The 26,503-nt window shown below is 35.7% G+C and overlaps 1 protein-coding gene across 7 annotated transcripts in view; it reads right to left on the bottom strand.

The window, feature by feature from the left end:
• Positions 1-26,503, bottom strand: part of TBC1D5 (TBC1 domain family member 5) — a 403,210-nt gene that overhangs the window by 171,971 nt on the left and 204,736 nt on the right. For 6 of the 7 annotated variants that reach the window (XM_061351052.1, XM_061351053.1, XM_061351057.1 and 3 more), the window contains one exon: positions 15,847-15,983. In XM_061351052.1, coding sequence (XP_061207036.1) covers positions 15,847-15,946 — 100 coding nt within the window. In that variant the 5' untranslated portion in view covers positions 15,947-15,983. Of the gene's footprint in view, positions 1-15,846; positions 15,984-26,503 lie in introns of those variants that run through there. The other variant, XM_061351058.1, reaches the window with a different exon arrangement.

Raw genomic sequence — 26,503 nt, forward strand, 5'->3', positions numbered from 1 at the left:
ATAGTTCCCCACATAATTATGCAAAACAGACCTATCCATAAGTTAATGTAGCCATTTTCTTTTTGAAACAGAATTTTCATGCATCCATCAGTAACCCCAAAACACAAACCTTAGATGACTTAAGTACACAGAATTTATTCATTTGGTCTGTACTATAAGCAATGCTTGTGAGTAGAAATAAAGGTTTAATGAAATAAAACCATGTACTCCACTAGGGAAAACACATTTTGCCCAAAGAAAAAACTAATGTAAATAAGTGGAGACTTGACTATTTGATAAATACAGCCCCAAAGGTTATATGTTTACTGAAAGATATAAATATTGTACGTGATGCAATTTTTTTTATTTAACTAGAAACATTAATTGCTTTCTAAATATAATAATATTCTTTCCTTTCAAACTGTGAGGTCTCATTTCTTTTACTGCAACACGTAACCAATTACCTAACAAAAATGTTTACATTAATCACAATGACTCTATATTTTAGTTTTTATACCACTGATTTTATTTTTGCTTAGAACTGAACTCCCTCAGGCATTCTCTCGTGCCAACTGTTAATTTCTATCAGTGATAAAGTTCCCTTAAGCTTCTTTTAACATCTACTGGACATGACCTCATAAAATTTAATGCCATTCATTAACCCCAAGCACTTAACTTTACACAGTAATGTCAGGCATCTGACTTTTCAGTGCATGAGAAATCCAAGGGGGAACCATTTGAGAGATACAAATTACAAATCATTTGAGTAGTAGAAAGAGCAGCACTGAACAATATTAAAGGGTGAATCAGGACTTCAACAGAAGTAGGGATCCTGCGATGCCTTCTATCTAGAATTATAAACCATTTATACAAACAAAGAAAAGGCTGCAATGTGATCAATTTGACTTGTGAGGGGACTGAAATTCAGAGCTGGGGCTGAATGCCAGGGTTTGAACACTGTCTGAAGGAGGCATGATGTGGAGTCACCTTTTCTCGGGTGTCCAGTAACCTTTAGGCATTTTGGAGGAGTGTGGGTGCTAGGACTACCTTAAATTCTGCAAAGGCTGTGCATCAGCAAGACTGGGGTAAGCCAGAAGCAGCAGTTTCCTCTAAGAGCTACTCCCTTTCTTTCTACAGGAGACTTGTCTAGGTTTAGCTTTAGAGTGTGGTGGTTGCTCTGATTTTGGTTATGTACCAAGAAAGCTTTCGAGGGACAGCACTGTTTGTATTTTCCCCAAGATGCACAGATGGGTGATGTCTGCTTAACTCATTTAACCATATTTCCCAGTGGCTTCACACATGTTGGAGAAAATGTGGAAAATTCTAGAGGTTAAGGAAAAAATACTTAGCAGCAATTTTCTTGCTTCTCTTGGGCCACTGAAGGACATTCCTTGCGGGGACTGGAAACTGAGTGATGGCTTGTCAAGGCCCCGACTGTAAAAAAGGCACACTGTTGGGGGGGGATATATAAAAGTGATTTATTTTCTATTTCTGTTGGCTCAAGAGATATCTAGGCATCCCCTGTGAAAAAGGGCAGTGCTATGCAGCTAGAAACATGGTCCATCGGAGTTCCTGATAGCAATCTGCTCATGCAGCTCTGTTATGCAAAATCCCCTACCCTAGTCTGCACACAGGGCTTGCTTTTTCTTGGTGTCACAGGCTGTTACATTCTGGGTTAAGAAGTTGATGCTGTTGGAGCAGGGATCAACTTAACATTTCTATACAAATTATACAAGGTAGCTATAAATTGCTCTATGAGAACCCACATGAGATTTGATGCTGATGTCTCTAAGTGCTACAAGTTTATTTATTTATTTTTAAGCAGCAAAAAGAGCCAGCTTTCAGAGCTAAACAGTAGCTTCTGAATTTACTGATCTTAACTGGAAAATATATTCTCTGCTACCCTATAAATCTAAACAGATGGAAGTAATTTTGTTCAAGCTTTATTTCCACAGAAAGGTATCTCTTAAGTGAAAGGCAGGTATTACAGAACGGAGGTTTTCACATGTGAACAACTGTGATTTTTGATGCCAGTCCCATCTCCTATTTCTCAGAATGACTGTTTTAGCTATAAACCACATATAACTAAAATCTACAGTCAATACACACTTCATGCTATTGAAAATGTTTTTGCATCTTGCCTGCCAGTGGTCTAAGATCGCTTTAGCATAATTACAGTGTGATGCAACATCAGTAAGTGTGCATCAGTTGGAAAAGTTTTTATTGCCTAATAGCAGGGAATGGTAATAAAGCAGATGTACACCAGGCCACATGACAATGGCAACCAATTGGTCTGTATTTGGCACAGCTAAGTATTAATGTTTTATAAACGCAAAGTATGTTATATACTTTTCTAACAATACGGATGTAAATCTCTGCACAGCATAAACACTTGTGCTGATCAACATAGAGATACTGCTGTGATAGGTACTTTGAAGTTGCAGATAAGAGCTCAAGCTGTAAGATGCCAACAAAAATAGAAGTTTATAAACAATCACTGCCAGACTGTTAAATGTAGTAGTACTTGTGGGACTTTGTGTAATATAAATAGTAATTACCTTCAATGTGGAATATATTTGCAAAAATAAATATACCGGTGCATATACCAAACCTTACAACTCAGTTTTCTACTTACAAAGCCAACTTCAAAATCTGTAAATTCTGAGTAAAACAACCCTCAAAATAATTTTTTGCTCAACATCACATGATATACTGTGCCCAAATATGTATACATGTGCATGCACATACACAGCCACTCCAATATACATACGCAAACATTACAGTATTAGCATGAGGGCATCTACCCTGCAGACAATTCAATCAATCTCTCAAGTGACACCCACACGTGCCTGCACACACAAAAGCAGATGTGGCATTAAGATTTACAAAGTTATTGAAACTTTTAACAAGTAAAACGCATCTTTACTTAGCTACACCAGAATGAGGAATAAAGGGGTTTACATATGTTCCAATTCTAAACCTATCAATCAAACCCATGTTATTCCTTTGGGAGCTTATTTACATGCATATTTATCAGCCTCACATGCTAATTCCCTGCTGTTTTATGCCTGCGAGGCATGTTTATGAGTCATAATTGTTGATCTCATTTGATGTATTTCACTGAAGTAAGACATTATTCAGTTATGTGGCCTAATGTCAATGAATTACGATGACCTGATCTTTGAAATGCAACTTGCTCTTTAATTTTTATTAGAGCATAACTTATTCAGAAGAAGAAATACATTAAAATGGAAGATTACATGTTTTGTAGTCATTTTACTTAAACTTCTTATTTCTGAAACACTCCTCCTTACCTCTAGGCAAAGTTTTAAAAGTGTAATTCGTAAACATCAAATGAAAAGCATTTTTAATGAAATTAGGAAATATTTCTCAGACTGGGACCTTTTATAGGTGTTTTTATTTTGTTTTAACCAGCCACAAGACAGGCCTTTAAAGCACTGACATATGGCTTGTAAAAAGAAAAAATCAGACCCCATCTAAAGCCCCCAAACTGTGATTGCCTTAACTTCATCGAAATTGAAACCAGATACAGACTTAGAAGAAAGTGGTAAATGAGAACTACTAAAGTAAGTTAAAAGTCCCCAAACTGACTCATCATCTTTGATGCAAAATGGTGTTAATCTATAAACAGAAAATCACTTGATGATCGAAGTAAAGACCTAAAAAGGGGAGTAATTACACTGTGTAGAAATGTGACTGTGGTAGCTTGGGCTGAGCCACCAATGGCTCTCTAGGTGGGAAGCCACAGGCAGCACCAGCAGGCAGCTGACCATGGTACTGGTAAAATTCTGCTCCTTTCCGAAAGGCCCATGCTGGTCTTCCAATGCCTGGAGTGATCTTTAAAGGTTTAAATTACCTTAAAAAATTCTGATTAGTAACATTCCTCAATAATCACGCCTATCTTCCTAATGTGATTACAGCATGAAGGATTCATAAAATAACTGCTTATTTTTATTCTCTTGCAGCAAAGAGTTGGTATCATTTTATAGTAGGTGCCCACGCTTTGGATACATAGTGTAAGTTACTCCTTATGCTAGGCTAACAGAAAATTACCACTGTACACGTAATTTACTACATGATTTTCAGACTTCACCACTTCCTATCTTAAGACTCAGTATTTTTTTAATGCAGTTATTATAATTTTTTTATACACATCAAAAGTAACTATCAATTGACAACTGACTTCAGCTTCACAAAAATCAGAAGTACTTGACTTCCGTATTTAAGAAACTGTCACAGGTAATACAATGTTCAACTTAACTTCATCTTTCTGTATTAATTAAAACCCAGACCCACTTAAGTATGATCAAAAGTTTCAAAGTTGCTGATCTGAGCTACAGCTTTAGCAAGCAACAGAGTAATATGCAGAAAAATAAAACTGTCTTTAGCCAAGTAATGCAAATGCCAGATACCAAATGAAGGCTCATTTTTCCATAGGAATCTCAAATTGAATCTGACAGATATGAGTAAGTGTCTTTGAAATTGCAAAAACCCTGCAAGTAGCTTCCTAAATTTGTAATATCTAGAGGACTTGTAGTATCATAAATACCATATTAATTCCAAGTCGAAAAATCTGCAGCAGATTTTTCATGTCCAGAATTAAATCTGTGATTTTTATTTATAGCTGCTTTTATGAAAATAGGTTTTTTTTTTCCTGTGAAAATTAAATATATAAGAAAGAGCTAAAGACCATTTAATACAGGCTTTATATGCTCTTTTCTAAAAGCTCCAAGGAGCATTTAATACAGGGTTTACATGCTATTTTTCCAAATCAGAAGTTTGCTTCTGATAGAAGCATGTTACAAAACTGTTTCTTAAAAATGAAAAAATCTTCACTTGAACAAGTATTTATACTAATAGCACAGCTGCTAGTGTGAACTGTAGTTCAGGCAAATGCCACAACTAAAGCTGTTATATGTTCACCATATATATACATTAAATATAAATGTCAACTTTAATTCCGTAACTTTTAATACAAAGCTCTCACTGGTTATAGTCATAAGAACTCTGAGAGCTAGTCTTCCACAGTATAGGCTCTGATTTACATCTTTCTTTCAAAGGCCACCTAGCTGTGATAATTGAGAATAGAGCTCTCTATGCTTTTGCAAAGGAGTATTGTTCTTTGCACTTCAATAAACAATGAACCAGAAGTTTGGTCACAGAAGTTTGGAGGTGGCCCTGTGGCTCAATATGCTTCTCTCTTTCATTAAGATAACATCTGTTCTGGCTACCAGTTGGCAAATCAAATTTGATGAGAATTCATCGAAGTGCAAAGTAGAAATGCTCTCTAATGGACAGATTTATGTTCTGTTGCTCCACCCTCTAAATATTTCAAATGAAAAGTAAACAAAACCAACAATGGTATGTTCAAATATTATGACTAACATATACAAAATATACCCCACTATAATGAAACCTTTTCACATCACTGAAAACATTTTCATATGTATTGCATGAGAATTGTATCACTGCAACTGCACTTAGTACTGAAACACTATACAGTTCATTTTTCCTAAGGTTAAACTCATTGATATCATTACAAATCTGATTTCTCAGAAGAATTATCACCACCATAAAAGCTTTATCTGGATGAGTTTTGTGCCTTTTAACTTCTAAGAAGATCAAGAACAATAATTGGTAATGGGATATCAAAATTTTAGTGGAAAAATTTATCTTATAGGCTACTTGCTAATATTTTGGTTACATGGTTCCAGTTGCACTGAATGGAATGAGGTTTGTTCAGATATCTGAGTGCAGTCTTCCTATCACAGAGTTTAGGCATTATTATCACTCCAGTATTAAGCAGGACATGTAACTGCCAACTGTTTGTAAAGAACTAAGATATTTAACAGAAGGAAATTAGAGCAGGTTTGGTTTCTATTCTAAGTGGTCATTATAGTTAACTTACATTAAATTTGACTTTTAACCTTCCCACCTACTTTTCATGAAATGGCAGATATTTATCCCGAGATTTACCTTAACAGTAGCTGCAGGGTAAACTTGAAGGTAACACTTCTTTCACTGCAGCATGTCATGCCAGCTAATGTCCCCACTATGATATTAACAGAGTGAAACAGTAAAAGCAGTATATAGTGCTTACTTTAAAAAAAAAAACAAACAACAAACTCTTCAGGAGTTTTAGTATTTTCCCTCTTCTTAAGACAAGAGCTGGCAATGCTGAGAATCAAAATAATGAAACAAAAAAGCACAAACAAAACAACTTTAATAACTATTTCATTAGGATGGAGCAACATTCCTTAAAATTCTGGCCAAATTGTGTTTTTTAATATTAACCCACATATATATCTGTACCATCATGTGCCAAAGTTTAGGGAATCCTTTAATATTCAAAATATTCAATATTCAGAATACTCAAAATATTTTAATTCTGATTACTCACAATATTGAAAAGGTGGCAATGATCTGCATCTTCTAAAATACTTTTCATTTCTATTGCCAAAAATTAACTTGAAATTTCTAAGCTGACAAGTGCTTATTTATTTTAAATTTATGCATGAAACATGAAAAGATATTGTGTGTATTCTGACATGTACCAAAATTACTCTATGTTTAGTGAGTTAGCTACCAAACTCACAAAAAATGGCAAGTAAAGAGGCAGTGTCCTGGACCTGAACAATCTGGGTCCAATTCCTGACCCTGCTACAGACTTCTTGTATGAACCATGCATATAATTTCATCTGCTTCAGATTTCTTTTTGCATAAGAACATATAGTGTAGTTGTTCTTCCTATGGAAATAATGAGAATTAATTTCATAGTTTCTTTGATATATGACACTTTCTAATAGGATGAGGTAAGCGCAGAGATGCAAAACAAACATCCCAAGTCCTGCTTCCCTTTTTAAACAGATCAAGCCATGGAGCACGAACTGTGTCACAATCTTGTGTGATTGCCACAGTGAAAATAAATCTAATTTGCTATATCCTTTTGTGTCATTTGTACTGCAGTTGAAACATTATAGTCACATGATTACTGATGCAGTGACCTAAACATCTGACATGATGAAAAAGATGAACATGGAAATTTAGAAATGATTAAAAGATATTCTAGATATTCTAGATATTTCCAAGCTTAAAATACTTGGAAACAAACCTCAGCAATAGTTCACTTGTACAAAACAAGATTTAAACTTAAGCTTACATACATGTAATTGAAACATGACGTTTCAAACCAGTGTTGTTCAGACTTGGGTTAGTTTGCAGTTTTGTTGACTGTGGAGAAAGGCAGACAAATGCAGAAAGGCTGTGCACATCTCTCCCACTCCCCCCATTTTAGCATTCCATTTTGTTTAGAGATAAAGGTGCTCGCTCACTATCCTGTACGTTTAGCCTTAGCTCGGTTATTGCTTATTGTATGAGTAAAATGAAGACCAGGACTTTTAAAAGTTGACTATACGCACTCTGCCTCTGGGTAGCCAAATTTTGACACCAAGAAATCTGAACACTCCCAAAACTGAGGGATTCCAAGTAGCTAACCAGAATGCAGTACCACGGGCTAAATTACTGCTTCCCTTAGTCAATAAGGGCACTCAGGCTTGTTACCTTTACAGTCAATTGGAACCTAGCCATTAATTTAAATAGGATCAGGATCAGGTCCCTGACTTTTTTGACATCAAAGAAGCATCTTTCACAGTCATTTTGCTATAAATAATTAAAGCTGATTAGTAATAATAAGGTACCTTAACCAAAAAGGTAAGCAGTGGAGACATTTATTATCAAAGCAAAAACAGAAAATTAAAACAACCTGCAGCACTTTTGTATGTGCAATTCATCACGCAACGTTGTAAAAGAACAAAAACAAATGTTGGCTCATTCCAGAGGTTCTTTGTCATCATTAATGTATTCGGGTTTTCACAGCTGAATTGCTGTACTTTGAAAAGATTTTCATGAAAGGAAACTCACATTCAGTGTTTAAACAAAGCTGTCAGGTTACCAAGATTCATATTTGCTTGTATGTCCAGAACATGTTTTCTCCTTTTTAAAAAACTCTCTAGGTTAGAAGTATTATTATTCCTTTGCTCTCAATTTGTAAACAAGAGAAAATAAGCTTTTGTTAAGCAGCACATATTTATTTATTTATTTGCTATTGCAGAGCTGAAACCAGCAGTTAGAAATATGTGTTCCAAAGCAGAGGTGAAACTACCTGGTATGGATATTTTACTTCATTACTAGTTCTGTTCCTCAAATTGATACAAATGGCCTCCTTCTGTTTCTGTCTGTCTGCTTGCCTGATCAGTGGAGCTAATTGTCAGAGCTGGGGAGATATCCTATACCTAAACAGGAGATACGCAGTTTGTAACCTGCTTAATTCGCCTTATGTCCTGGATGGCCCTCAGTATGTTGTTCATTAAAGTATCAGCTGTTTCAGCTGTAACAGTGGCAACCTAAGCATAGGCCTATTTTTCTTTGTTAAAAGGCCAGATTGTCAATAAATAATACATATCTTACCAGCTAATTTCTTACCACTTAAAATAAGTGTGATGGTACTTATCTCTCTCATTCTATGCCTCTTAGTTTTGCACATCCAAAGAGGGCAAGGACGGGGTACTCAAGGAGGCTAAAGAATAAAGCTTATTAGTAAAACAAAGCCTAAAATTTAAGCTTTGCAGTATCACTTGGCACTTAAGTGAAACTAGGTTGAACTCCTACCTTTTTAAAATAAGGAATTTCACATCTTCATAAATGTCCACATATATGAAAGATGGGAAAGATCCCATCTGTGCTGACATATTTCTGTTATATAGAGCAATCAATTTCTAATACAATCAAATCTGTGGCAGTTAGACTCTTTCAAAATGTTTTAACATACATTTAATCTCAGATACAGAGGTCTGTAACATCAGCTAGCTGCACACAATTCACAGACTGCTTTGTAAATTACAATCTTCTGTACATCAAGACAGAAGTGAACTCAAACATTTAATTATTATCTTGTACCAATCATGCTGGCCTCAGCTAGAATTCTGATTTACTAGTCTTTTATTATACATACACAAGTACAATCAAACTTGTACAGTTCAGTTTTTTTGAATTAAGAGAATCTACCTTTTCCATATGTAGGAGATACAGGCTTTTAACATAATTTGATCATAGCCTGGAAACACTTCCTATGTAAGGGGTTTACAGGTAGTAAACTTCATTTTTGTATCAAGTCTGAGTAAAATCTTCAAAGAATTATTCCATTCTTATCACTAGCTTCTGTACACCTTCTGATAATGAGCTAGTTTTGACATACTTCTAATTACATTGAGAGATATCATATGAAAAAAAAACACATTACTCTTTTTTAATTTTGTTGTTCAGCAGGTTTCTGTAGTTGAAAAGGGAAATTTCTGCTTGGTATTTTGAGCTCCTCTATGCATGTAGAATTCAGTAAAAAAAGTTTTCTTTTTTATTCAGTTTGCATCATTTCCTTTATACCACATGTATGATACTACACGTACACCAGGAGGTGAGATAAGAGCCACCTAGTTGAGCTTTAAACCCGATTTGGGAAAAGCTAGGAAAAGAAAAAGAAACACTGAAATCAGCTTTTCCCAAAGTAGGGTCACAAGGAGTTATTAGCAGAACGACAGGAGGCAAGTGATTTGTGCCAGCATTTGGACATGGCTGTATCTGGAAGGAACTGGAAACTCCCAGCTGAGATGACTGAACCAAGGTAGCATGCCAATGTCATTAGTGTGAATGGTCTGTCTTCTGTACAATGAATTAGAGGAGAACTTCCAAAACAAGCATTTTAGATTTCTTTTAGAACAACAGCCACTGCTGTCCAAAAGGTCTTCTCTAACCTTATCTTCTGCCTTTTCAACCACTGAAAGCAATTTCCCTACACGATGTTTGTGCCAGTTACCCATGCCACAGAATAACATCCAAACTGAAATTAATTTAATGTGCAACTTAATGTGAAGCCACCAAAAAAAGTTTGGAGCTACCAATTCTAGAGAGGAAAATCCAACTCTGGAAGCCAATAACTCACAATACCGTGTCAGCTACTCACATTCACTCCCACAGCTGATTTAAAATAATTCTGCAGTTCCTAAATACAAACTCATAGCAATCACTGAAACTAAAGGATGCTCAACTGGCAAATTTCTGAGAGCATGTTAACACTCATACAAATACAGTCTTTAAAGGAGAAAATGTACTGCATGCTGGCTATTTTCAACTAACTTTATATTAAATATATATATTTTAAAACATGCATAGCTTCTCTTTGATCTGATCTCTTAATAACCATGCATTTCTAATATAGAAAAGAGAAGAGAAAATAAAGAGTTGTAGGGAAGCTGCTAGTGACAGGCTGAGTTAGCTCAAGACACTGTGCTGCTCCAATAGTCTTTGTCACCACAAACCTGTTGCTGCTCAATTAAAAGCAAGCTAAACAGTAGTTATTATTAATAAATGAATATTAAACAGCTTGTTATGTTAAGCATATGGTGTTTGAATATGTTAAAACCATTTTTGCTTTTATTCATGCCATACAAAGCGAACCAGACTGAAGACATCTCTTTCTGCTTTACCATTCCTATGCCTTTAATGGAAAAGCTAAGGTCGCTAGGAGAAGGACAAGGGTTTTGAACAAGGACCACTAGCAACAACTATGCTGGTGGGGCATGCTGAAGCATTCTGTGTGAAGGGCAAAACTAGCCAATGAAGGATGCAGGGCATTCTCAGGATCTGTGCAAAACATAGCACGGTATCTCAAAGGCATTAAGAACAATCACAACCCTCAACATCTTCTGTTTCAATATAATGAATGCAAAACAGTCTGTTCCAATCTCATCCTTTTAATGAAAACACAAAGTAGCATGCATATTTAAAAGGACTCCTAACAACAGAATGCTATACTTCATGTGCATGTCCCTCACTGGAGAGAAGAGGAAAGAACACACATTACAAGACGCATAAGACACCATACAATACACGATCAAAAAATATTTGCTAAGAAAGTAGTAAGGCTTCAAGAACTCACTATATTTCCATTCTCAATTGCTTTTAGCTAGGAATGTACTTCTCACACTGAGAGGTCTAGAACTCTGTGATGGTTCCTTTTAAATGTAATCACAGAAACGATCTCTAAAACCAGACAGATAAATGCCATACAGGGCAATCTGCTTTAGCATTGTTTCACTGACCGAAAGGGTTGTAAACTGGTAACACTGAATAGCTACTGACTAATTAGGAGACAATACAATTTTCTGACAACAAAAATTCACTTAACCCTGGAACTAATGTGAAAGAAATCACCCAAGACCACAACAGTCCCATGAGAATTGCAGTTATGATTCGAGGAAATTATATGGTAGGTCTAGAGAAGCTGGCATTTACTTTTTCATCCCCCTCTGATTTTTATGCTTTCTGTATAACATTGATACAAACCAGGTATCTCAAACTCCACATAAGGTATAGTTCTACATAGTAATACTTTCTAGTGATCAGGGTTACGAGGTTAACACCAAAACGGCAAAGTTGTCCCAAGATGAGCAATGGAAAAACACAGAATATGGCTGAAGTAGAAATATGAATGTTGTCTTACCATCTCACATTTTTAAAGGCAACCTTGATAATCAGGAGGGATGCAATGGTAAGCATGAGGTGAGCAACTGATCTATCTCAACTGGATTAATTTCAGTCACACACTGCAGTAGTTACCTTTGTCCTTCCAGCCATATCAGCCTTCTCTGTCCTCACCACCAACTATTGCCTTTAGACTTTAAATATAACCCCGTAAACTCCAAATCCAAAACACTTAGACCCATTAAAGGTTTCCCCTTTTCTTCTATTAAGAACAAAGAACACATTACATTTTTCTATGTGAAATATGCTATTAAATAATAGCTTGTACACTAATTAAAGCAAATGTAATTGTTAGAACACACTGACATTGTTAAAGTAAATTACCCAATTCGTTAATAGTTTCATTTCAAGTGACCTTAATTGTATTAATTGTGATATTGAGCAAATTAAATTGAAGAGTATTAAATGCATTGCTCCAGTCTGTCCTTAGAGGATCAACTTTCTCATTACATCGATGGAATGGGAATACTACCTACTATACTCTTCAAAACTTCTGTCAGAATGTGGTGAACACTAACTTTGAGTAAAAATTTCTGGCAGGTCAGAAACAGTTAACCTGGTTATCCTGTTTCAATGTAGTATAAACCTCAAGCATTTGGAAATAAATAAAGCAGTCAGTTTGCTGCAATACACAAGGAGAAGGTAGAAGAACAAAGTTTCTGAAATGCTTCTTCATATATTCAGGGTTTATAAAGTCTCTGCTGGAGACAAAAAAAATGTAAGACTCATCGGTTTCTCTCATAAGGATCCCTAATTCAGAAGGAATCATTCAAAAATATTGTTAGAATAAAATGAACAATATCACAAGGATTCTTAGAACAGAAAATGTAGGAATATGGCATCAAGTTACTATAGTCAAAAGTAAACATAACAATGCACATATACATACACACATGTAAATTAAAATACAACCAGATCCAAAACTATAATCCAAAATTAAAATTTGTTTAAAGAAATAAAAATCTTCCATTTGATGTATTAGACTACTAAAGTGAGAATCCCTGCCACAAATGTCTGTATGTTATCAAAAATGCTATTTAAAAAAGTATATATGAGTGCATATATTGCACATGTGTCTGTCTTAAAAACAAATCAGACACAACGAAAAATCAACCATCGAAAAAAGACTGAAATACTGTCTTATCTGGTTGTTTTTGAATATTTTAAAGGGATAGAAAAAAAAAAATCCTGACTGTCAATTACTGAATATTTTAAACTTGCAAACAAGCACATTCTCATGACTCATCATAACTCAAGATTCAAAGTTCTTCAGTTACACAAAATTTGGAGTGCTATGAACGCCCAGATCTTTTTTCAAATGACACTTACCTCATCTGTAATGCTCTACTTTTATTTGTTCAGCTAGGTAATTGTCTCCTGCCTAGCATCTGCAACATTAATCCTCGCAGCTGTTCCTACTGAACCATGTCTTATTCTTCTCAGACCACTTCTCCAAAATTTCAATACTACTTTGAATCGTACATCTGCCCTCCACTGTGCCAACAGCCCTGTCCCAAATAAGCCACGCATTGTCTCTACACCTTAATTGAGATTTTAATAAAAGCACTAAGCACTACTAGACTCAATCAAAAAAATTCTGGAATCCCATCAAATACATCCTTCCAAGCTGACGGCAAATGAACAAAAAGTAGTCTACGCACACAGTTTTCCAACAAGCTATACTTAACAGCAATTCATGTGCTTCTGAGATTTCTTTCATTTTATGAAAATGCCTTGTGAGAGAATTTCAAAACTCCAGCTGGACGTGACATCTCCTGGTTCTGCATCAAGTTTTGATATCAGTTGCATATACTAAAAATACAATACTTCACACAGATTAACAAATCTGACTAGTTTTATGATTAAATATTTATTTTCAGCATCCTTACAGTGACATGCTTTATTTTTATTGCTTCATCTCAGTGAAGACTTCTAGCACTTTGCTTCCTAGGTAACGCTTAAAGCATTCAGCACAGCTTCAAAAAAAAAATTCAGATGTCCTGATATTCTACAATATTGCACAGAACATCTCCAACTGATGGACCACCTCTCCTCCATATTTCTATGAAACATGATGCAGAAGACTTTACACACACATTTGCACCAAGTTGATTCTTTATCATGCCTAAAACTTGAGGCTGAATTGAAAAACCTTGTCTTGAAATACCTTCATGAAGACAATGACAGACAGACTTCACAGACAAGAACATCTGCATACTTTGGTGTCCAAAGACCTAAAACCATCTAAGCATACAGCTTATTTAAGATGAAGTATTAAAACTTCAGAGACTTATTTTGGATATACAAAGTTTCAAATTAAAATGCAGTATGTGTTTCAGCAAAAAAACCCTATGAAGATTAAATGGATGCTTTATATAAAATATTTACATAGATAGAACATAAAAAATGTACCATAGTTGGTAACCTTTATGACTTGGGGAACCATGTATTTACATATCTTTATCTTCGCATGTGCGTATGTGTGTGTTGTGTATATATTTTTAACAGTTGACAGCTGTTTTAGAGCATACAGAGATGCCAAGCTGAATGAGGGTCTTGATTACTTCAAGATTAGCTATCTAAAGTTTCTATTCATTTTAAGTGTTGTTAGTGCGAAGAGTCATTAGTCACTTCCTTGTCTCATAGAACATCAGCATACATTTACATTGTTAATGAACATTTGGGGTAAATGAATTAATGGCACTTTTAAACATCAATTCAATACTAATAACTTTGTATGTCATAGAAATGTTAAGGTTGGGATAAAAATGAGAAACCTTTTCAGTCAAGGTAACTAATCGCTTCTGGGCACAAGAAAAGACAAAATTAATTTACAATATGTTGTGTTGTGTTTTTTTTAACAGGGTAAAAAATTTTAGTTTTTCTTAATACAGAGTTGAGAGAATTACCAGTATTTTCTTAAGGAAAAAAAAACAATCAGAAGAAATGCTTATACTTTTCTTGATTGGGGTAGACTAGAATCAGATACATTTCCTCTGGAAAACGGGTATTAATTTAGCTTATTGCAAAAGATTATTTTCAAGTTTCTAAAAATATGTACAAAAATGCATTTAGTTTATCAAACTAAAATGGCTCCGTATCGTTAAGATGTCAGAGGAGGAACACTGACCTAGAAAAGCTATTTCATTCAATCAGCAGGTTTTAAAATACTTTCCCCTGGATGTTCATTCTCATTTTCTAACATTGAAAAGGCTTTATAAACCAATGAAGGAAAAAAAAAAAGAATTAGCTCAAAGGGACAATGAAGTTTTACCAATGTATTTTAAAGCAAAACATCAGCTTCTTATAAGCTGAAGTAATAAACCTGACTAAGCAAAACTTGACATAGCTATTTTGGTAAGCACTAGTAAATGGAAGATTTATAGACAGATACACCCACACAGAGCAGTCGATCTGGGTGAGGGACTTAAGAAATGTGACAAAGTTGCTTCAACTCTGTAATTTAAAATAAATTTTTTATTTTGCCCTCCTGGTACATGTGTTCAATGACTGGAAAATTACAGGTAGTTAAGGTGCCACTGTGTATAACTGAGTACTTGAGGAATGTTTTCATGACAAGGATGAGCTTTCTCGTTAAGCTTATCACTTTCTTCCAACCAACTATACTGTCACTACTTGCAAATAAGGAGAAAAGACAAGCAACACAGACATGCATTGCATTATGCAAGCAGTTCGTTCTCACTGTTCATTAGTCTTCCAAATACTGCATTTAATTAATTTACTTTAGGTTACATAATAATTTCTACCTTTAGAGCCTGTTCATTCTATCTCAGCTTCTGTTTTTTAAAAAATAAAGATATAGGTGCTGAGCCAAAAATAAGAAAAAATGGCCTTTTTATTTGCGTGATCTCATCCAAAATAATACACTGACCTTACTACACAAAAATCCCCCAAAACATACACAGTGTAAGAGCCCATGCTCAGAAAGTAACATAAAATCATGCTGCATTTCAGTATTCTTAAACTGAAGCCAGTGTTTGGTTTATGATTAAAAAAGGATGGCAGCGCATTAAACATTTGGCTAATGTTTCTGTCTGTAATTGAAAGTTGACTTTTCGTGGTTTTCATTAGTGTCAGTGTTCTGCACATACTCTGTGAAATGTTCTTTGAGTTGCCCTGTTCAAGTTCATTGAGAGAATTAAACAAATTAGAACAGGTAGAGTTGTCATAACACATTCATATAGAGTTTCTAGGTATAAAGTAAAAAAAATACAGACATACAAAACTCACCTTCCTCTGGCTTGTTCAAATAACTCTGCAAGGGATCAATGCCTATTTCTTGTTCCTCTGTTTGCAAAGGGTGACTGGTTTCAGACACAGAATGATACATATTGGCAAGTAGTAAATTCCAATCAAAGTGTATTTATCTGGAGGAAAAAAAAACAATAAACACTTTAGTGTTTCTTTAGCTATTTTTCAATCACACAACTCAATAGCAAAAATGCTTAAAACCTTTCCTTATTTTCCAGGTGTAACATCACCATTAGCTGCCTAGTTGCAGACAAATAGTGTCTCTATTCAAATGTTTTATTATTTGTAGTCCGAAAGAATTGTCATAGTGCCTCCAACTATCACACTGCAAGTAAAAGTCCAAGAGTGGTTTTGACAGAGTGTAAACTGGGGAAAGAGCTTCTTTACTTCCTTTTTCTAGCTTCCCCAACTCATCTCTTAGTCCGATTCCTACGAGAACTTACACTAGTCCTTGCAGATGATGAAGATTATAAAGCAAAGCTAAAGTTATTCTGGACTCAGTACCTACTATCCTAGAAAAACTTCCTTTTAAGCACTTCTTTTTCAGAAATCTTATGTCAAGTATAAGATAACAGCAAGAGGGACACAAGCACATGCTAAAAGGGAGAACGAGATATTGCTGATTGGTATGATGGCTGATTTTGGTTTTATTAAGATTTATATTAGCTTTCTGGAAAGATAATGTTAAGGAAGCATTTGAAGAAACATAATTAGCTAGCCAGTGATTACTTACAAAGAAGTTCTTCCAAAAATAAAGGGCAAAAGAGAAGAAAGCATGAAATCGAAACACCAGGAAGCAGGGGACCCAGATTTATCATCACAAGCTGCTGAATGGCACTCACAAAACTGCCACATAACTGAACAAAAACTACGTTAGAAGTTCACATGAGGAGTGTTGGAAGCTAATATTGGCTGCAAGGAGTAAGAGGATGCCAATAAAAGGGTGAAAAGCAGACAGTATTATGGTCAGAGCAGTAAGAAGAAAAAATGACCTTTCCAGTGCATTAACAGCACAAGGGTACATTTGTCAAACTGCATTTTGGTCACTGTACAGCAATTTATTAACCTGCAACACGAAAGAACTATGCCAGCCAAATAGGTTTGATTTGCCCAAGCACACTAGGTAGTCACCTCTGATTGCCATCTGAATTTTAAATATCACTTACTCTAACTCCTTAGTTTACAAGTACTGTAACATTTTAACTCCAATTAAATTATATTTCAAAATAAATATGCAAAGGCAAACACACAAAGAGGTATGCACCTACACTTTCAGGACTGGTATATTACCTATTTGGAAATCACTCCAGCTATGGTTTTCCTTTGGTCCTTACAAGGCATGGCATTGGCCATATATGCTTTATACCTTCAGTTTACTGTCAATAAATGAAGGGGGACTGGGATTCCTAAGACCTTTCTGCTTTTATACATTATTCATCTGCTTCATTTCCTATAAAGTTATGTAAAAAATCCCAAACAACTGAGCAACCCCCAAACAAACCCAAAACACTAAATAATAAACAAAGCTAGTTGGGCCACTGTTAGGCATCTCCTTTAAGCCAATGCACTCAGACTGTTTTCAAAAGGATGCTCTCTCAGCTATGTCCCTTAAGGGTTTTGTCCTTTATCTGCCTTAGCACCTGTGTCAGTGTGGTGCTGAAATGATCACATCATTATCTCTTACTACTTTTAGACAGAAGAGAACATGTGAAGCTCTTGTGAACAAGGAGCCAGTAACTGAGGGAAGGCAGGACTACCCACTTTTGCAGTGATACACCTTTATGTCAAATTAGTGCAATCACATGATAAAAACACACCACCAAACCAGAACTGCCTTGAACAACTCTTTGTACTAGCTCAACAAAATGTATTATAAACACAAGTACGCATCATGCTTTTCCTATGTAATTTCTAAGCTATAATAATGAAAAATGCACAAATGGAAACTCCAAGAAAAACGTTTATAAATTTGCTATTCACTTAAACATTTTAATGTAGTCTTATGGCTACAGAATACAGAGACATTTAGAACTACCTCATACCTTGAAAAAATAAACAATTGAAAGAATTTACTTAATTCTTTCAATTAAAACAAAGAAACAACTTTGTAGAAAGGTACATTTATAGTTTTTCCTTGCTGGAATTTTAGTTGCTGTTCTTGTTTCCTTTGGTATATCACTGTAATAATTGTAAATTGTTTTATTTACAATTTATTTATTTATTATAAATTTACAATTTATAATTGTAAATTATTACAACGTAAATTGTAAATTTACAATTGTAAAACTGTATAAGTGTTCCAAGCCAGATGGGGGCTTGGAACTAGATGATTTTTAAGGTCACTTCCAACCCAAATCATTCTATCGTTCTATGACCGCAATCACCTCTCTACTGACCTGCTGATTTTGTCTTCACAAAAAGTTACAAGTTTATTTTGAACTATGCTGCTAGAGTTTAACTTGTTATTTTGATGGTCCTTCAGACACTGCTGCATCATCTGACCAAGGCACAATCCTGAGTGCACTTCAAATTGAGAACTAGGCACAAAATGACCTTACCAGCCCTTGTTTTAGCAGCCACCACTTAGTTAAGACATAACATGCTTCAGCCATATATTCTCCTATGTCCATAACACAGTAGGAAATCAGCTCTAGTAAATTTGTTGTTCTGCATTCTTCCGTATCCACCTTCTCTTTTTTTAAATACTCCCCAAATACCATGCCTTCACAACACATAATAGCCATAATTTACTTTACAAATGGTTAGAGCAGTTTTAAACAGCTGAATAGATTTACTTTTGATACTTGCAGAGTGATTTAATCAGTTACTTGTGTTTGTTTACGGATACATTTGATTAGTGTTAAAAAAAATCACTACCTATTAGTCTTGTCACTCCTTAGTCCAAGCAATTTTCTCTACAGTTTTATACTTAAGTTCTTTTCAGCTGTTTGAACAAAGAGAAAAGAGAAATTAAACAATTATGATTACGCTTGGGATCTTACTGAGACAGATTCTTTACAGGTTTGTGGTTGATTTGTAATGGCCTATAACATATTGTTCATATTAAATAAGATGCAATTTAAAAACATTCTCAATGTGAAACAATAAAAATGTTATAAAAATCTAGAATTCAATTATTAGATTACAAGACTTGATGATACTGGCTATTTAGTTAAACCCTAACATCTCAGTCAGAGTTAACAGTGATTATTTTATCTATTCCTACTTATTTTTTTCCTCTAGAGATGAAAGGCTAAAAACCCCAAAGACCAGGCACCCTTCCCAGCACTGGGAGTTCAACTATTCTTTAATATATATATGAAAAAATAATCAAAGCTGTGTATGAAACATTGATGTAGTTAAGGGAATGACAAGACAAACTAATCCACCCATGAGCCCAAGGAAAAGACAGGCACGTAAACTACTTGTCTGGCTACTCTCCTTAGGTACACAAACAGGGACAGCCCTCACGCTACCGAGAACAGCATTCAGGTGTGCTCCTCACTGACCAATGTATGTGGAGTGAATCCAGTCTGCTTTCCGGTGAAGGCATCTTATCAGTATGTCTGTGACCTGTCAACCCAGGTTCTCAATGCAGATACCAAAAATGCTTTGAAAGACAGGCTTACAGACTATGTTTAAGATGTGAAGAGTAGTCATACTGTTTGGGCAAAATTAGAAAATATAATCAGTCTCATAAAGGATATTTTGAAGGTGGAACTGAGAAGATGAAAAAGAATTAGGCAATTCTGAGCTTCTACAACATCCATTTCCCCTCTCTTCCTATCCCCCAGTGGTGAAATGAAAGGAGAGGACCTGCAGCCTTGAGGAAGTACTTAGGACCAGGGCAGAACACCTGCACAAATTGCAGCACTTATCCCAACATAGATGTCTAATAACCTCTTACCCCCAAACAATCAAGCAAAATACCAAAACATTGTATGCTTAAAGAAAAGAGAACAAGAACCCACTAACTTTTGAGGAAGAAGCTGAACAATGTTGTTTAATTTTGGATGTGCTAAAAATAAAAACCAGCTTATATCCATACCAGCAAAGCTACCAGAATATGACATTTCTGAAAACTATTGAAGCGTACCAAAGTATTTAAATCATACTTTGCATTCATTCTACTAGACTGTATCATCCACCTTCTCCAAATTATCTTTGGGCCTTTATTTCATGCCATATAGCAAAGTTGACCATTTTAATTACTGAAATTGATGACAAGTAGAGGAAATACTTGTTTAGCTAAGTGATAAATTAGCTGCCCTGTAAAGTCAAATTGATTAAAACGACCTGACTAAAAGCAAATGTCTGGTGTGGTAATGGTCTTATGAATGTTTTGTTAAGTTTGACAGCATCATGTTATGAGGGTTCACAACTCTGCCCCTCATTTGCAGCTTATGAAGTAATCAAGCATGTTAGCTCACAGGAATGAGGACTCTCCAGAATGTGAAAGCATTTTAAAGTAGATAAGGAACTGAATATTAGGAGAATAAACACACATTGTGTTTATTTAAAGCAATGAAGTATAGATGACTTGGAAATAATCTAGAAACAGTTCCAGACCCTGGGTTTTTTTTCTTCCACTGGCCAAAATCTCCTGGGCTTTAAATTACTCCTCCTAAAGAGAAGAAAAATAAAAAAATTCATGTTTTCCCTGAATAAAAGGCGAGCAGGAAGCCGTCCTGAGGATGACTTTTGGAACATGAAGACCATTTGATATGTTTCAAGCTGGATAATTTTAATGGACATTTTTGAAAATGTGGTTCCAATCTGTAATATTCACTGCTTTATTATTTGCTCTGGAAGTGATTCTTACTTACAGAGAACACCCACCTGATAGTTCTTCACTTGAGCCCTTTACTACTACCACCTCCATTTAAATACAAAAGACACTAGTTCAAGTGCTCCAAAAGTAAAAACAACCCAACAAAACCCCATTAAACCCAAACACCCCCTTCTTACCCTCTGATTTAAAACTAGCTAGTGTTTCTACTCAGCCACTTCCACAGGTTGCACCACTCACTGAAGAAACTTGCCTTAGGAGGGACACTTACTAACTCAGAAGTGCACAACTTGACAAACTTTGGATAGCATAAAACAGGTCTGTTTTCTTTTATAAAATGTATCAGATTATGTATCATTAAAATAGAATGATGCAAACATAAAAATGGACTGACATGGTAACATTAACAACAGCTGTGATCCAGAAGAAAACAAACAAGATCATGCCACTCATGGACAGGTTAACAGCCAGAGTCTGATGATCATGAAATGCAATTAATTTTGTCTCATTTAATAACATTTCCTGCATTTTAACTTATGTCTCCCTGATCTTTAATACAAAAACAGAGTTACATTGGACTTTAAGTAAGTTAATTAAGTATTAAAATCAATCATGTGAAAGTCTTAATATTTAATATTGTTAGATTGTATATCAAAGTGGTTTTATTATTTATTTACTCCAAACCTTTCCAGAATACTTCATGTGGCAACAGGGGGCCTGTATCTCACAAGATAAATGCATTTACAATGCCAAATAAATTATATATAAAAGCATTTGTCTTAATACATGTCATTCAATATTAAATATCACCCATTGGTACCACCCTGAAACCCTAATCCATTTTTATCAACCGCACATTTGTATTATTCAAATGTTGTCTATTAAATAGTTGTCTCAAGAGCCACAGTAAAGGAATACATACCTAAGAACAATTATCATAGGAGCTTTAAAGCACTGTCTACAGTTTTAACCCTACAACTTTCATGTTTTACCAGTATTTAAACATGCGAAGTATTAATTTAGCACTGAATTAAAATGTCAGGGATAAGAAACAACACAAGTAGCCTGGGACCATGACAATGTATTCTCGTGGTAATTCACACGATAGCTAAAAACTTTTTTTATGCTAGAAGTTAAAAAAAAAGAAAAAAAACAAAAACAAAAACCAAAACAAAACCCCCCACAAAACCAAACAACCAAATGCAGAACTATAATAAACACTTCATATACTTCACATTCTGCTAATCTGGGAGACAGGAAATCTTCCACAAGTAAGTTACTTTCTTACAATTTCACACAGTTGCTGGCCTACAGTTTTCCTGAGTTTACATGATTCTGTAAGGAACAGTAATTTGACTGCGGAAGGAAACTTTGAATAAAGCAGAGAGGATCAAAATCCTTATATAATGTTGACCACTACATTCTATACCCACAGGTCCCTACTAACCTTAACAATGTTTCCCGAGGTCTAATGCTATAAAAAGTGAGATGCGACATTTATGGTGAAACATTTTCTGTCTTCTGCATTGAAAACAGTGACAACAAAAGTATAAACAGCATCAACCATCTTAAATTCACAGAACTACAGTTATGTATTCAGTATGGTCTAATCTCAAAAAAAAAAACCACCCAACCCCCCAAAATCCAACACAACAGCCAAAGCCAGCCTCAATTTTGCAGTTTGAAGTTCCTAAAAAGAAACAAGCTCCAAACACTCAGCACCAAACCGTACTTAGTTTTAATGCAGGCTTAGGTGACAGTTCCACAATGAGGCTATTAGAAGAACACAACTTTGATCTAACATTGATTTCAAACAAGAAATACTAGCAAAACCAGAAAAGAACCAAAGTCAACAGCTAAATGCAGCCCCTGCCCTGAATACCCCCTGCAGCTCCAGGATCTAGCTGCTTAGCGGCAGATGTGAAAATGTTATGTTGCTGTATTTTTACCACACTTCCCTTCAACTGAAGTAGAGAAAGGTTCCTCAAAGCCAAAACAACTTGATAACAATGAAATGCGTAAATCTCCTATCATCTGATTTTGCAAAGGCTTGAGTTGCACTAGTGCATCCATCTTCAGATGGATAGCATGACAAGAACCAGCTGCTGCAGTCCAGAGAAGAGCAACAAGACCTACTGAAAGCCTAGAAACTATAACCTAGGACATAAGACTGCAAGAAACAATGTTTTACTTTAACAAAAGGAAGATGGGACAGAAGGAGAGGGGAAAATGCAGTAAGGTTTCCTATCTTTGTATCATTCAGCTATGAAGCTACTCCTTTTCTTGGAGCAACCTAGAGGTGGTGAAAACCCTACTCATATTAAAATGATTCAAACAATTCCAAACCTACTAAATTAAAGAAACCCCTTGTTTATTTTATTTCAGAATATATTTTATCTACCTGGTTATGAAACAAATCGACATAATTTAAAGCTTTGGCCTTCCAAAGACAGTTAAGAGATTAAAGTAGTTTACTGCTGTTTAGGGTATGGAAATGACTGCTTTTAAGTATTTAAGAGTTTTACTTTCAGGAACACACGGGCTTCTTGCTATGCTACATACTTTATGTTTTAGTAATACATATGTAACTCAAAGGGCCAAAGAATGTCAAGACTGAAAGAAATCATCAAAACAGTGAACTGGAAGAAATGGCAGCTTAGCCTGCAGCCTTACCCAAAATGATAGTAACTAGCTTAGACACTAAAAGTGTATTCAATGAAGTAAGTTTCTAGGATATCGCAGCTTTAAAGTAGTAAGCAATTAATATAGGATTCAGCCTTTATTCTTTCACTATTTTTAGAAAACAGTTTCCTACAGGGGTTGACGGAATTTGTATAGAAACACCAGCATGTTCATGCATGCACAGAGGCATTTACATCAAATATTTCTCTTCTGGTTTTCTTCTCTAGATATGCAGATGCTAAAGCAGCATGGTCTCATGCTGAGGTACAGAAAAAACATTAGTGTAAGCCCCATTTGCTAAGGAAAAAAGGATGATTTCACAGGCACTTTCAAAGGAGGAAAGATAGAATTTTTGTATCTTACGATGAGGTTTCTACATAACATGAAGAACCATAACCCATGTTCCTCTATGTGATCCAGTCCTCATGAGTGAATTCAAATGGGCATGACTGAGGAAGAAAACTGGGTGCAAGAAGCAGCAAATACAAGGTGCCACCTGAAACCTAATTCAGCGCAGTGCAATGAATGCAAATTGCAAGGATTTCCCACTACTTCTGCCAATTGGAGCAATGGCTTACTTGAGTATGTCTAAAAGCTGCACTCAGAGGGAAAAAGATTCAGACTAGAGCTACCCCTGGTAAAAATATGCTGAAGCTTCCCATGAATGCTCCCTCTTGCACTCAAATGCTCAGTCTGAAGACATACACTACGTAAGGCACAGTATCCATGTCATGTACTGCCGGCTCACATTGCTTCTCTTCAGCCTTGACTCCTCAAGCAAAGGAAACTCCTAAGACTTGGAAACACATGATATAGATGAAACCTGCTGACCCTCGCAGGTAGTTGACCAAAATACCACTACTGTTATGAGTAATGTTTTACTTGGTTTATTATTTTTTTTTTCAGTAGGAACATACCACTGTAACCCATGCTACTAAAAAGATGGTAAGACAGGTTCTTTCGCAGACAGTGAACTCTGTGCTCAGCACATCCTGCTACATCTGTTTTGTTTCTGGTGTTCAGGAACTTTCAGTTCAGTCAAGGTTATTAATATTATAAATGGGAGAAAATTACAGTGCAATACTCATCCTTCTTTAATAATTAGTGTTATTTGTTACAATTCAGAATCATAGAATCGTTCAGGTTGGAAGGGACCTTAGAGATCACCCAGTTCCAACCCCCTGCCATGGGCAGGTACACCTTCCACTAGACCAGCTTGCGCCAAGCCCCGTCCAACCTGGCCTTGAACACTGCCAGGGATGGGGCAGCCACAGCTTCTCTGCACAACCTGTGCCAGTGCCTCACCACCCTCACAGTAAATAACTTCTTCCTTATAGACAACCTAAATCTACCCTCTTTAAGTTTAAAGCCATTGCCCCTTGTCCTGTCATTATATGCCTTTGTAAAAACTTATTTTCCTGTCCCTTCCCTCCCTCATTTTTTTCCATGAAAACTTTTGAGCAGCTGCATGAAATGGTCTATGCTTTCCTGTACATGCACATCAACTGCCAAGGGAACAAGTGGTCTTGCTGAAGTCTTCAGACACAGAGAAGCTAGGCAGGTAAGGCCACTGTAGCACAATGATTTCTATAATGCGCTGTTACTCAGAGGCATTTATTCCTCCTAAAATATTTTCTGGGCAGTCCCTGCTCCTTACCAGACCATGTAAAACATAGACATAGAAGGCAGTAGTACAAACAGCATGGTACATCAACCACACACTGGCTATACTGCCTCAAAACCTGAAATAGATCCAGGTCTTAAACAGCAAGTAGGAAGCAGTACTTTGCAAGATTACAGAGGAACAAAACTCTGGCTATAAAAAAATATACATTTAACTCTGCAGAACTTCAAAAACGTACCATAAAATTTACAGTGAGAATAAGAAGCCATAGCACATTAATTCAGAAGTCAGGATAACACGCAGTGTTTTAAAAGGGGAAATAGTAATAAAAGTGAGCTGCAATTTATGAGTCAAAAAGGCTTTTTGGTTTGGCAGTAAATTTGTCTTACCAGAAACATCTGTCACTAACAAGTTCCATTTTCTTTACTTTAAAGCCCTGGGTTTATTTTGCTTTAGAAGTGGATTAGCACACACTATGCAGCAAGAAGGAAAAGCCTGTTTTTTTCATGACATTCCTAGACAACAAGTAAGTAGTAGAGTGAGATCTTAGGAAGACCAGGAGCAGTTGTCTAAGTGGGATCAGTTCCCCTGAGAATAGTATATGCTTTTCTGCTCTGGGGAATGAGAACAGAATAGGCAGATTCTCTAAAGATTTTTTATTTTAATAGGTAAAACAATAGAACGATGGCTCCTAAATACGTTAGGCTGAGCTGAGTGCTCTCTCTAATGCACCAACCACAAGGACATGACTGAATCTCCCACTGTTGTCAAAATACTAAGTTCTGTCGTGTGTAGCCAACAAAAAAGAACTGGAATTTCCTCAAAACAGAGAACAGTGTTGAAGAACTGCACTTGAACAACAGCTGTCATTATACTTTATAGAGAGCTTGCAATACCTTTGAGGCTAAGCTTCTAAGCCCATTTTATTAAAAAAATATAACAGATGTAAACAAGACATGGTTAGAAAGCTCCTTAATTAATTTTTCCCTATTGTTTTTAGAAAGCCTTTGCAGACAGTTTTTTTGTTTGTGTCCAATGGACCAGTATGACTTTTCCAAGAATATTTAACATACAAATCATGAAAGCATTAATATTCTAAGTGCTCCTGGACAAAAGAGCTGTTTCCACAACTTTTTTTTTTTTTTTTAATTTCTCTGCCGTAATTCTGACCAATTTTATTATTTTCTTTCTCTCCAAAGCCAAGAAATACCATGAAATTTGTGAAAATTCAGCTTTCAGGGTTTGTGCTGCTGCAGACTCTATGGTCTCAAACCAGTCACAGGTGAAAGCTTAGAAAAATGTTCTTTTGCTATGTTGTTGCATTTCTGGTAATAGTTGAGGCAGAGAACTGACCTAGTTCAGGTACAGAACTGACCTAACAGCAGCCAGGTTATGGTCCACTTAGTGCATTAAGAAGATGAGAATTTTGAATGGGATGCAGAAGTAAATGGAAAGAAACCAAGCATATAGAATATAGGTGTGATCTGCTCCCACTTTTCTTTCTTACCTAATAGTAAGGCTGTGCATCTTGAGGCACCTAA

This window comes from Neopsephotus bourkii, unplaced genomic scaffold (genome assembly GCF_033783945.1).
Source record: "Neopsephotus bourkii isolate Nb327-2 ecotype Australia unplaced genomic scaffold, CSIRO-AGI_Nbou_v1 NB_549, whole genome shotgun sequence".
NCBI lineage: Eukaryota > Metazoa > Chordata > Aves > Psittaciformes > Psittacidae > Neopsephotus > Neopsephotus bourkii.